Source organism: Otolemur garnettii, unplaced genomic scaffold, assembly GCF_000181295.1.
Source record: "Otolemur garnettii isolate 467f Iridium unplaced genomic scaffold, OtoGar3 scaffold00021, whole genome shotgun sequence".
NCBI classification, from domain to species: Eukaryota; Metazoa; Chordata; class Mammalia; order Primates; family Galagidae; genus Otolemur; species Otolemur garnettii.
Window position 1 is genome coordinate 825,815 of NW_003852416.1, and position 14,011 is coordinate 839,825.

General features: G+C 37.9%; 1 protein-coding gene across 6 annotated transcripts in view; it reads left to right on the plus strand.

Annotated features, from left to right (window-relative positions):
- ATE1 (arginyltransferase 1) overlaps positions 1–14,011 on the plus strand; it is a 169,745-nt gene that overhangs the window by 129,545 nt on the left and 26,189 nt on the right. For all 6 annotated transcript variants that reach the window (XM_003787104.2, XM_023511667.1, XM_023511668.1 and 3 more), the window contains one exon: positions 1,617–1,737. In XM_003787104.2, coding sequence (XP_003787152.1) covers positions 1,617–1,737 — 121 coding nt within the window. The remainder of the gene's footprint in view (positions 1–1,616; positions 1,738–14,011) is intronic.

Consider the following 14,011-nt stretch of genomic DNA (forward strand, 5'->3'; position numbering starts at 1 on the left):
GTCCTCTGTCTTTGCTCACACTCTTCCCTTTATCTAGATTGTTCTCGGTTCCTTTTCCTTGACTTACTAGTCAATCTTTCTGTCCTCTGTCTTTGTTTACACTCTTCCCTTTATCTAGATTGTTCTCGGTTCCTTTTCCTCATACCCTTGACTTACTAGTCATTCCTTAGGTCCTGGATAAAACTGTTTCTTCCTTGAACCCTCATGTCCATCCTCCTGTTAGCTTACAGCTTCTGGATCTTGGAGTGCTGGTAGGGTGTGCAGGTTACTGTGTACCTTGTGAGGCTCCGTGGAGTGACGCTCACACAGCAGGCTATTGGAGGGCACCTTTCTGATGGAAAGCAACCTGGCAGTGCTGAGCCTGTCCGCAGTATTTTTTGTAATAGATTTTGCACTAGATAGTGTTTTTAAACTCTGTGGTATAACCCGTTCACTGTTTGTGAAAGCAGTTTGTGTGGTTCAAGAATATCATTAAAAAAAAAAAAAAAGAAAAAGAAATAGAACATAACAAGGGTAAGCATTATATACTAAAAGCTTTGTTTCTGGGTTTGTGTTTATATACATGCCACCTAGGTTGTAATGTAGAATGTAGTATTTCTTACTATGAGTTGTAGTAAAAAAAAAATTGAAAAACACTGTATTAAATTTTAACCTCTGTAATGAATTTTGAAATTTAAAGAAGAGACATTTGGAATTTTAATGAAGCTCAAAGAACATAAAACTGTGATATTTATGAAAATTTTCACAAAATGCTTTCACATAATGTGTGCCATCATCCCTGTTAATTATCTACCATAGGTATCTATAAGTGAATGATTTTTTTTCTTTAATGTATTTTGGAAGATTTAGCAGGTTATTACAGATGTTTCCCTGAAGTTGTTGTTTTTTTAAACTTTAGTGTACATTTATCAGTTTGGATTGCTTATAGTAGAAATATGTTGGGTGGCGCCTGTGGCTCAAAGGAGTAGGGCGCCGGCCCTATATGCTGGAGGTGGTGGGTTCAAACCCAGCCCTGGCCAAAAACTGCAAAAAAAAAAAAAAAAAAAAAAAGAAAGAAAGAAAGAAAAGAAGTATGTTGAAGATACTTTTTAATACATTAGAATGGAATGAATTTTGTCAACTGAGTCTGTGTATTAACCACAAATTTTTAAATTTGTAATCAAGGACAATAAAATTCTACTTTGGAAAATAAGTTCACTTTACAAAGTGCTGTAATATGTGAAAAGAAATATTAATATTATTTTGTTATTAACTAGCATTTAAAAGACAGCTTGATTTTGAAACAGGTTATTCTTAGCAGTCAGCTCACAAGAATCATGTTTTCTTCTTTTTTTAAAAGAGAGTTTAAAAGAAAAAAAAGAACCTCTAAATCTTGCAAATAACATAGGCATCCTGAATGGTGATGTGTTACTTTTTGAGAGTCTTGAGTCAAATGTACATTCTTGAGATTGGAAAGCAATCACTAAGAGGTTTGCTTAATCTTTACATAAAGCTATTTCTGGTTGACTTTGTTTAAATTTGTGGGAAAAAAAGCTTCTTTCCTGGAGTTCTGGAACCCTGTTTCTCAGGAGCTGCTGTGCTAGTAATGCCTGTGCATTTTTCCTTCACTTCTCTAGGGTCAATACAGACCTTCTGATTTGTTGTGTCCTGAAACGTATGTCTGGGTACCCATTGAACAGTGCCTGCCTTCACTTGAAAACTCCAAGTACTGCCGTTTTAACCAGGACCCAGAAGCAGGTATGTTTGGAACAGAGCTCAGGGGAAATCATTGCTTTACTTTTATAATCCATGTGTGTAGCTGTTAACAGGGACTAGGAAGCTTTTCGTATAGTATGTACATGAGAGAGAGAGAGAGAGAGAGTGTGTGTGTATATGTGTGTGTAAGACAGAGGAGGACATCTCACAGGCATACATCATCACAGTTTGGCACAAAAATTAAGAAACCCCATGTGCTGCTTACTGACCTGGCTTCTCCCATTAATGCTATAGGATGGTTTTATGGAGGCAAAGAAGCTGTGATGAGTTTTGTGACAATACTTTGACTTTCTACTTCTCTGATATGTCTCCTTTTCTGTTCCCTTTTCCACCTCTCACTCAGTATAACTCCAGCCATACTTTGTTGCCCAATATTTCCCTTTGGCTATTCCATGTGCTGATAGTATGGTCAGATGTCAAAGTACAGCCCTGGAGTCAGACTTCCTGACTTCAGATTCTGGCCCCTGATCAGCTGGTGAACTCTGTGCCCTTGAGCAATTTAATGATCTCTCTGGCCTCAGATTCCTAACCTTTAAAATTAATATAATAGTTAGACCTACCCTACCAAGCTGTGATGAGGTTTAAAATAAGACCAACAAGCTAAGAATAGCCCCTCTTGTTGTGTTGGTGGTTGTTAGCCAAACTGGAGTGCTACATCCCATGTGTACCACAGGCCATTGTCTGTACTTACTGTTAATTGCTGTGATCCCTCTCTGCCAAAATGTGTGATTCTGTTTATCTCCCTGTAGTGTAAACACCACTGCACGATTTAAAATAGTCTTCCACGCAGTCGTGCCAGTCCCCTTGGCATTTGAGTGTGGCCTTGTGCAACAGGCATGAACTTTGAGGCTCTCCAGATAGGATCGATTATGTTGAGATGTTTTCCCTGCCCTCACCAAAGTTCTTGATGTTCTGAATTGTGCTTAATTGAGCTTTGAGGCCTCACAGAACCCACCAAAGAGGAGATGCCTGATACGTATTTCTTAAGAATATGAATGTTTTTCTACTTACCACCTGTGGTCCAAGTCTGGGAAAAATACTGAAAAAAAATACTGGTTCATGTAATGCTATATTTTTTTATCTCCTTGAAAAGTTGTTATAAAATCAAGAGTCAAGTCCGACTTCTTCTTACACATAATGAATCTGATACCGGACCTTTGACTTTGGATTTCCAGGCTCTTGGTCTTGATAACTCAATGAATGAATTGATGGACCACAGGATGGACAGTAAGTTAGATTTTATTTACAGAGGTATTATTATAGCTCTTAAAAAGAGCCAAATCTTGCAGAGCAGGATAATATAGGTTTTATATAAGTGTCACAGCTCTTAGAAAGAGCCAAACCTCCTTGCAGGGCAGGATGCAAGTGTTACAGCTTTTACAAAGAGCCAAACCTCCTTACAAAGCAGGGTATAAGTGTTACAGCTCTTACAAAGAGCCAAACCTCCTTGCAGAGCAGGATGCAAGTGTTACAGCTCTTACAAAGAGCCAGAATTCCTTGCGGAGCAGGGTATAAGTGTTACAGCTCTTCCTCTTCTGCTCTCTCACCCTCAGCGATCTGCAGCAATCTTCTGAGGTCTTTGCTCTCCTGTTCTCTCTTCCTTGAAGGTCTAGGATGATTGCCCCTAGGCTGTTTACTCAGAGGTTTATATAGGGGCAGTTGTCCAATGAGCTGAAAGCAGGATCGAAAATGGACCAATCAGGGATGCACTGGAGGAATTGCCAGTGTTTTCCCCTGCTCAGTCTGGTTCCTTTGGCTACTGGAGCCTCTGATGGGGGAGGGAAGCTCCCATCCACTTGCTCCAATCTGCCAGCTGCTGTCACCAAGACAGAGGTGGCAGGTCCCCAAGCCCCACTCAGCTGAGCTGGCAGGGCTGCCACCTTTCCGGTATCAATACCTTTGAATCTGATGAAGAGTGGCCATAGGGACTCAGGCGATTCGTGCAGGGTGCCTGGGGTTAGCTCTTGGTTTCCTAAGTATTTAGGTTTCATAGAATAACCAGGGCTTTATGGTTCCTGTGCCTTAAATTATTAATCAGACTCTTGCCATTTTATTCTAACTAAAGTTACACCTCATTGACCAAACATGTGTTATTTGAAAATAGACATTAAATTTGTCAATCGATTTTGAAGTTAGGCTCATAAGCCAAAAGCAATAGTCTTATAGAGAAGGGCATATACTTACTCTCCTATCTCCTCACAAAGAAAAAAATCTCTTAGCTTTTCTCAAGGTCAGATCAGACCAGTCTGATAGTAAAAACTGCTGAGCAGCTTACTGAAATATTTCATATTCACATACAAAAGTTTATCTTCTTAAGTTCCTTTCAAGAGAATAGTGTTATGATCTTAAATTTATTTCTAACTCTCAAATTTAATTTCAATGACACTATTTCTTTTATCTTCCTTTTTTCCCCCCTCTTGATTTTTTTTGGCAGGGGCTGGGTTTGAACCCGTCACCTCCAGCATAAGGGGCCAGTGCCCTGTTCCTTTGAGCCACAGGTGCTGCCCTCTCTTGATCTTTTTTAAAGGTTGTTTCTCTTCTTATGTAATACTTGGTGGTTAGAGAGAGTTCTTCTTGTTTATAAAGTTGAGAAGGTGGCTGAATAATGTTCATGCCCTGAATGGACATTCAAGTAAATATTCATTCATGTTCATAGATTTTGAAGTTTTTTCCCAAAATAAGCACTAATGAGAATTTCATGGCAAAGAAAATTTAAGTCTCAAAGTGCCTATTTTTGTCAAGAACATACTGTATCTTGGTGAGTGATGAATATATTGCATGGTTCTTTTCCTGGAATCCAGTAAATTACATTTCTTCCCCTCCCCCAGTGTTATATTTCTAATAGTGTTAGCTTTAGCTCTTAATATTCATTGTTCAGAATTAACTTACAAAACTCAGGAGTACCTTTGAAGAAAATGAAGATTCTTTTTCATGTGCTGAATCTTGGGAACTTTCAAGAGAATAGTACAGTTTTATCAGTATTGAATATCATGGTCCAGACACTATTTGAAATCAGACTTACATCCTGTGGTTTTAGGAAATTAAAACATAGTTACATGCTGGAATGTATTGAGCCTGCTGTGAAACATGGTCATTTGAGGTTTAAATGGCAGTCCATGAGAAATGCCTCTCTTCTCTGGGGCCAGCTTTACTTTTGTATGACCCAAACTCCAACTCAGAGAAAATACAGAATGTAATATGGGCAATATTCTGAGTCGGCATGGTGCTTTTTTCACTAAATCTTGTTTCTCCTCCCACCTGTTTAGTAGTTAAATTACGTTGTAAAAGGCACAGTTGAACACCATAGGCCTCAGTAAAACAAAATGTGGCTTCAAGGTGCACCAGTGGCCAGCTGTAAAAAAAATCACATTTCCCCCCGCACTGAATTGTTGTAAGCCTCTGGACATCTTCCCTGCCCTGACTGTCTGTCAAGGGGGGTCCCTTCCTCAGGGGAAATTTTGGTTCCATGGTTGTTTGCTTAAGGAAGAAGTCTGTGTAGCACTAAAAGCCTTTTCTGTTTACTGCTTTGTGATACTATGGGGAGAGATAGACAAACTGAAACAACTTGGAAAATTCTAAAGAAATCTTTTCTTCATAAAAGGGTCTTTTGTTTTTCAATTTATTACTTCTGCCTACTCCATAGAAAGGATTTAAGAAGTTTCTCAAATGATTCTTAAGTTAAAAGTCTGTTAGGTTGTTTTTTAAATTGATAATTGAATATGCATAAATGTTGAAAATTCTGCATCCCAGTCACACCTTACCCTTTTTGTTTAAATTATTTTTAAAAAATATTTCCTGGGAAGCCTAGTAGAAAATTTGCCTGAAACTGGTATTAAGTAGAGTGATTTATAGGTACATTATGCAGCAGTAATTTTTATTTAATATTTTTACACTCTCCTTGGGGTCTTTTTATTTCCTGTGCATATATCTGTATTTTTAATATCAAAACAAGAATCATGCTGCATGCTTTTGTCGTTGCTCTTACTTAATACTTTGTATTACTACTTTTGGTAGGATGAAAACTACTTGACCATTAATTTGGTCACTTAGCCAATAAATACTACTACTATGTGACAGATACTGTCTAATAGATATTTTACAGAAAAGCAGCATTGAAAGGGTAGCCCCTATATTTTGTAGTTAGTTTTAGAGTCATAAAAACTGTGATTTGATTTGACTCTTAATGCTGGAGAAATGTTATATTATTTTTCATTAAAACTAAAAGCCTTGGTTCTAGATTTACAAGAAATAAAACCTTATTGTGCATATACTATTTCCCAAGCCCCATCTTATGTTTTCCTTTTCTCCTGTGTTCTGTGTTACTACTTCTTCTTTTTATTTAGGTTAATGCTATATTCCTTTGGAGTTATTTTTTACCTTTTTTAAAATTTAATTTCAGATTAACATATAGGTACAAATGGTTAGGTTACCTTGTTTGTGTTTGTTAGGTAAATGTCCAAGTTGTAATCGAGCCCAGGAGGTGTGCCGTATATCCCTATGTCGCACCTGTTAGGTGAGAGCTTACCAACCCCCCTTCTCTCCCCTATCTCCTCCCACTTCTCTGCCCTCAACTTGAATTTAATTGTTTATTTTTCTTGTGTGGGCCTATAGTAGTTCATCTACTAGTTTCATATGAGTATTGAGTACACTAGATGCTTGCTTTTCCATTCTTGTGATACTTTACTTAGGAGGATGTTTTCCGCATCCATCCAGTAACTGTAAAAGATGTAAAGTCTCTATGTGTCTTTATGGCTGAGTGGTATTCCACAGTATACATATAGTTAATTTATCCATTCTTTGAGTTGATGGGCACTTAGGTTGTTTCCACATCTTGTTGATTATGAATTGAGCTGTGAGTAACATTCTAGTATAAATGTCCTTATGGTAAAATGATTTTTTTTCTTCTGGGTAGAATCCTAGTAATGGGGTTCTGGGATTAAATGGAAGGTCTACTTTTAGCTCTTTGAGGATTCTTCATACTCCTTTCCAAAAGGGCTGTATCAGTTTACCATCCCACCAACAATCTATAAGTGCTCCCTTCTCTCCACACCCATGCCTGTTAGTCTTTGTCCTCAGAACATAATTGAACATTTTGTGTTGACTCCTCAAATATTATTTGTTGCAAAAAATAACAGCTAACATTTGTTTTATCAGAGGATAAAAAGTAATTTTAATTCATATATTGCTCTATAATTTTTATACGTTTTTTACTATTTATTTCAAAGAGGCCAATTAGAATAATTTCAATTTGTATTTCTAATTATTGCCACAGATTAGCCTAGACTTCATTCTCTTCTATACATACTTTGAAGTTTTTGCAAAACTTTTCCTAATTTGTCACTAATGTAACTAAATCATACTTGCTTAAACTTAAATTTACTATAAAAATGAAAGTACCCAACTTTGGCCTGGTGCTTTTTTCTGAGGAAATAGAGTTTCTAAGACACTTTAAACTCTCTCTAGCAGTTGCTAGCAGTCTAAACTAATATAAAGGAACTGTTTTCTAGTTTGAGTCCCTGATGCTCTGAGGTTCCAAACTGTTAATTTATGTTGCTTGAAAGGGGCTTGAAAATCTTTTCTTCTCTTTTACTCTGTTGTTCTTTCTTGTCGGCAAGGTCTTGACATTTTTCCCCCCTTGTACTTCTATAGTTTGTCTAGCATATAACCATAATAAAAACAAGTCTTACTCTGACTTGGACTGCCTGTGGAAAAAAACTGGTTCAGAAAGCACTCCATCCTGTATTCATTTGTCTGTTTCTCCAGCATGGCATCAGTTCCTGAATGCTATATTTATGATCCCTCAAATGGGTATAGCTCAGCCGAAATGCCATTTTTAATCACTGAGAAACAGTACCTAATATGAAGGCAAATTTCCTAGGACAGACATCCCAGGGCCTCTTAAAAGTATGCTGTAGTAATAACTATGACTGAGTGGACAATACCTCTCCTAAATATTTTAGATGAAGAATTCAGTTCTTATTCTTTTAATTCTTCTAAGGGTAAAATTATTTTCAGATTTACCATTGAGATTGACCTACTACTTAAAATTGCAAATTGAATGATATTGCTTGCTAGCTACTTAATAAATATATATTCTTTGTTGCCAATAAAGATGGTTTGGATGCAGCCAGTTGGAGGTGGAATTAGTATACCTACTATGTGGCATAAAAGAAACCAGTATCAGAACTAGAAAATATCTTGGAAATTTGGCTACTTCATTTAGTGAATCTTGAGATTGTGTTTTAATGTGGAAAATTTGCTCTCTGTCCCCTTTAAACTATCATTTTATTATTATTATTTTTTCCCACCTACCTCCCTCTCAAAGATAACACTTTCTTATCCAAAATTCAGCGTTGTGCTAATACAGAGTCCTGGTTTAAAAATTAGAAACTCTATTTTCCTAATTTGCATGGTCTTTTAATGAGGAAACTAAGGAACAAAGTAAGTTTCCTATAATATTTGTGCCTATGAAAGAAGTCTGTATTATAATATTTTACTGTTAGCATTTTCTGATGAGAAATGTGAAAACTTAAGGTAACTTGACAGCTGTCATCACTGGTCTGATTTTTTAAGAGTATATTAAAGTAAATCTTAACTGAGAAATTTTAAAACATACTATTTTGTAAATTTTTACTGCCCAGTCTTTTCTCAGTAAGCCGTGCCTGAGCAGTAAGCCAACAACTGAAAACTGCTGGAGCTGGGGGCAGACTGAAACTTTTGTTTAAAAGGTTTGAAAAGCAAACGTTAAGATTTCCATTTAGCTAGTAAGGAAATATTTCTCTGATCCCTTTCCATCCCTTTTCTCTTTTCTAATGGAATGGATTTTTAAAAATTCAGAATAATCAATTCCTTTTACAGTAACTCAGTTTTTAAATTTAATAATGTAGTAAATAATAAACATTATTTCAGTAAGCTCATTTTAGCAAGCTCAAAAATCTGATGCTTTAGAACATATCTGTAAATGTTAGTTCTACCTGTTGTGTAGCATCTTATAGTGCTGCTTTATTTGTTTGTAATAAAAAAAAAACTGACACTTTATATTAGGAGGGGATTCTCCAAAATGCCAGTTAAATAATAAAAATAAAGCCTGTATCTGCTATTTGCATTGACTGAACTATAATATTCTATTGAATATAAGGTATCATCGTTTTAAGTTTTTTATTTCATGTACCACTAAGAAAAGTGTTGCCAACTTGATTATGACTTTATCAGTTGTAAGATGATACGTGTGGGTTTCAGAGATAGTAAAATATAAGAAAATGTGAATTTTAATATAGAAGAACCATTGCTCAGTCTTTGTACTGCAACACCTGACAAAGCTGTAAGCTGTTTATGAGACTTGTTTTTTTGTACATTAGGAAGCTTTATGATGTCTTAATTCTAAGCATTAAACATCTTACAGATGGAGTGTTCTCCTATGTGTCAGGGTTTAAGGGCAGTGATTTTTCAGATACTTTAATATAAAGACAAGATTATTATTATTGATTGATGATGATAGAGTTCTTATAATACTCTGATCTAGGTATAGGTTCTGTTCTTCAAAATTTTGAGAAGGCATGTAACTACTTTACAATCAGCATTACTACCCAGAAAGTATTAAAATTCTGTAAACATTAACGTTCTTTGTGCAACCTATTTACAAGTAAATCTGAAATTTAAAAAAAATTGATGTTGGAAGGCAGCAATAAATGTAGACAGTTTTAAAACTTTGCTTAGCCATTAAAATAGAGATCCCTGACAATTCATAAATAAATAAACATTAAATAAACAAAGCGGCAAAAGATGGTATCCCAGGATATCATCAATCTATCTGTCAGCCTTAAAATAATCTACATTTGATTGAATATCTTTCTACCTATGAATTCCCAATAAATATTCTTGGTTTAGCTGTGACTTTATAGTAACAAAAAATGAATAATTAGACTAACCAAGAAAAATTCTTAAAGCTACTTGATGCTGTTTTTTGGAACCTGCATCATTTGATATTCAATACAATGTCTGTGAGTTATGGGAGGAACAAACCAAAAGGCAGCTATAACAACCCGAGGGTTTCTTAAATTATTCACACCCAAGTTTAACATGAGAATGCACTCTCTTCATTTTTTCTGCAAGGTATTTTTAAACTGTTTAGATTATCTTTTGTGGATGTTAATACTCAGTCCCTTTGCAGGAAAATAAGCAGGCTATCACATGATGGTATGAGAAGGTCTATTTATCTTAGGAGAGTGTTCTTTCATGTGGTGCTAGCAAAATGTTTTTAATATAAATATGGAAACTGGGATAAAATTCCCCTTCTTATAAGAAATATATTTTCCTAGCTACCATGCTTTTGAAATAGACATGATTCAAGGGAGACTTGATTTGTGGGTGCTTCTGTGGATTATTCACTGATAATAAAATGAAAACTATCTGAAAATAAGGACATGTTGACAGTAGGAAAAGAATTACAGTTACCTATTTACTAACCCCTGTCAAAACAAGAAAAATAGAGAAAAGTACTGAGCCCTTGTAATGCTGAAGAGACAGTCTTAGCCTGGTTCCTCTCTCGAAGCGGATTTGCAGCATGGGTTTACATTCAGGTTTAGGAAATGGTCACAGGGAACTAGAGTAGTGACTGTGAAGATTGAACCAGGGAAGGAGGGAAAGACAATATAGAAGGATGTGTCATTTTGCAGTTGGCCACTTCAAGGACTGGAGCTCTTTGAGATATGTTCATCTCAGAATAGGCCTGTCAGGGACCAGTGATAAAAGTACTTGTCTCCTGGCTTCCATTTTTCGCTGTCTGCTATTGTCTCATTGGGTGTAAATGCCTTTGCACCTTCAGTGTGCACAGCACAAACACAGGGCAGGTTCCTTCGTGCACACTGGACTGCTGTGTTAAAAAGGTAGGCAGCTGGTAGGACAGATCTTGCCTGCTTGTGGACGAGGTAGAGGTAAGGCTGAGGGGATGAGAGGCAATGCACAAAAGTGTCTAATAGAGAAAAAGTACAGACTGGGATAGCATGTTGCCTGGTGTCAGTTGACCATGTCAGTTGTATGGAGGCTGATAGAGTAAGGATCAAAATCTTGGGAAGATATTAAACTCTAAAAAGCTGACTTAATTTGAAATGGGGGAAGGAGCCATGCAGGAGTTAGTAACATAAATTTGAAGACTTTGTCAGTGCATTTAATTAACGTATATATTATTATTTCTAATGGTAGGTGCCAGCCCTCAGAGAACCTAATGGAGGCAACAGACATTATCAGCACACTTGGTAAAGTGTGGTTGATCTCATGTGGGGAGCTAGAAGAGGCATTGAGTCCACATAGGAGGGTACTTGGGCCAGAGCTGGAGGGGTGTAGGTCAGGGAAAGCTTCTTGAATGAAGTGGTCTAAGTTAAGATGTAAATAGGAGAGGGAACACAAGTAAATGTTTCAGGCAGAAAGAAGACCATATTCAGAGTATAGCTGGAATTAATTGGGACGGATATTGTAGGGAGAGATGCATGCAGCTGGCTAATACAGGGTTCTGTAAATCATGATTAGGAGTTTAGATTTCTCTCCTGGAAGTGCTGGGTGGCCATGACAAGGTTCTAAACCCTGGAGCACATCAGCAGATTTGTCATTTCTACTCTGCATGTTGAGGTAGAGAGTCCAGGTAGAAGGGTTGTGCATGCAGCCGTCTAAGCAGACAATGGCTGTGGCCTGGCCTGGTGTGGTAACAATGGGTGATGGAATGGGTGGATACAACAGGTGGAAGGTGGAACCTACAGAATTGGGTGGTGGCTTGTATATGATGAAGATAAGGGTGAGAGAGAGTTGTCAAGAGAGGTGTGTAGGTTCAGACACAAACTGACTTTAATTCTGAAATGACAAACATGGAGGAGCAGAGAAGAATGGTCCAGTTAAGTTCCTGACATGTTTAGTTAAAGATGTTTTTGAGACATTTGATAGAGGCACCATGGAGGCAGTTGGCCTTGTAAGTCTGAACGTCTGAAGATGGATTTGTGGAGAAGCCACAGATCCAGGAGGCATAGTCAGTGGGTGGGAGCCTCATTCGCGAGTGAGATGCCTACTAGAATGAAAGCAGAGGAGAGCCCTGAGGCCACAGCCTGTGGTGACCAGGCAGAAGAAGATTTCTGTCAGAGGCCAGAGAGATGAGAGGAAGCCGAGAAAGCCTGGGATCAAGAAAGCCATAGGAAGCATTTCAAGAAGCAGAAGGCACAGGCAGAGACAGATTTTGCTGAGAGGACCTGAGAAGGAAGAATCCTTTGATAATCTTGGCACTTTAGTTTTGGTGAGAATGGAATTGTAGCTTAAAAATAAGAGTGAAAATTAAAAAATGACCATACAAACTTTGATTTTGAAGACACTGGCTAGAGAGGTAAATCTTATGGAGGAGGTGGGCAGCATTTTCAAAAGCTAGTAGGGGTCAGAGCAGGGAAAGAATAAAGATAAGAGAAGTGAGAATTAATACATCAAAGTCTCTGAGAAAAGGGTGAAGCATAAGAAAGCTCAAGAGCATTGATGGGACGCTTAGCCTTAGTTAACAAGACCCTTCCTCTCTGAAGAGAGGGTGAGGGCAAGGTAAGTGCGAGTGGAGGTGAATGTGCTGCTGTGCCTGCAGTAAGCTGAGGACTTCGTCACCTGATGCCTCTCCTACTTCCCTGAAGTAGGTGCTGGTGAAGAGGGAAGCAGCAGGATAAGAGATTAGAGCAGATGTGTTGAGTAGCTGCTAAGACAATGGATAGAGTTGATTTCCAGACCTTGTTGAGATTGTTGGTGGTAAAGTCCATGCAGATGTGAGTCTGCTTTGGCAGCTTGGCCACTGTAGTTGTATTATTCAAGAGTTGGGGACTTGTCAGGCCATTGCAGAGGAAGGGCAAGAATTTAAGACCGAAGAATGGTTGACATATGGAATGGAATTCAGTTAGGAAGAAACTGAAGAGAGGAGGATTATAACAAGATGCCATAGGATGGATCAAAGGATTGGCGGCTTCTGAGAACTAGTGGGGCGGAATAACTGAACAAGCTGAAAAGGTGGGAAATGGTGTTGAGAGAGAGTCTGATTTTGCTATTTTAGGGAGACACGTGTAGGGGGCCAGCCCCTCCCTCCACAACCTGTGGGTATCCTTAATGCTTGGAGAAGATGAAGAGAATGAAAGAAATAAAAACAAGAGACAAAATAAGATTTAAGAAGAGTAGGCCATCGCCACTTAATGCAAGGAACAGTGAAGGTGTTAAGTTTTGCATTAACTCAGTATTTATTACCTACATTATCCACAGATTAGCAAAGGAATAGTCATGAAATAAGACAAAGACAGCACTACACCTCATCATTTTGGGGGTACTTACAATTTCAGCTAAGCTGCTTTTAAACTAACTTTTGTAACTACTCAACCCTAAGCTGTTTATAAACTAAGGAACTGGGATACAATTAATGGAACAAGGAGCAGGACTTAGAAGCAGGATGCAAGAGCAGACAGAAGGTTTGACCATGCACACAGTTTCTACAGGAGGCAATAAAGTCTCCAGGTCCCTATTGGGCAGATAGGCTAACGCCACATCCATATTGGGAGTGGGGGGAAGCTTTTCCTCTTACCAGGTCCAAGAGATTGTTTCTTTTTTACAGAGAGCCTGAAGCATGTCCTGCTCCCAGCACATCTTGCCACAGCTCATTTGCTCCTGGAGACCTTTGTACAGGCTCTCTGTGGGGGAAAGGTCAGGTCTCAGTAAGACGTTTCTTGTCCCTTTCTCCAAGGCCTGTGCTGTCATGTTCAACAGAATTTTGGGGCTTCGGATACGCATTGTGGTCTCCCTACATACATGCTCTCTTTAATAGCCAGATCTTCTATCTTTCCTTTATCCTTTCTCTCATAATCCATATCCCTTAACTACTACTTATCAACAAAAACATTTTCTTAGAAAGCCAATTTGTGTAAGTACTTCAAAAGGGTGCCCTCCTCTGCCTCTACTTCCTCAACCTTGTCTTCCCACATTTCCACCCACATATGTGGCCACAGGATTGGAAGCTAATGTAGAAGTAAGGTGAAGGTCATTGAAACAAGACAACATCTGCATTGTCAAGAGATTTTTACTTTTTGGTGTCATTTAGCTGGAACAGTGATGTCCTAAATGCTGCTCCTTTTTACTTACCAAATAGCTTTAATGCTGCTAACCCTCAGTGAACATAAAGTACCTTCTTTGTGTTAGTATATTATAGAGAGTAAATAAAATACAATTTTTTTAGGAAAAGATACCAATAATTGTATATTGG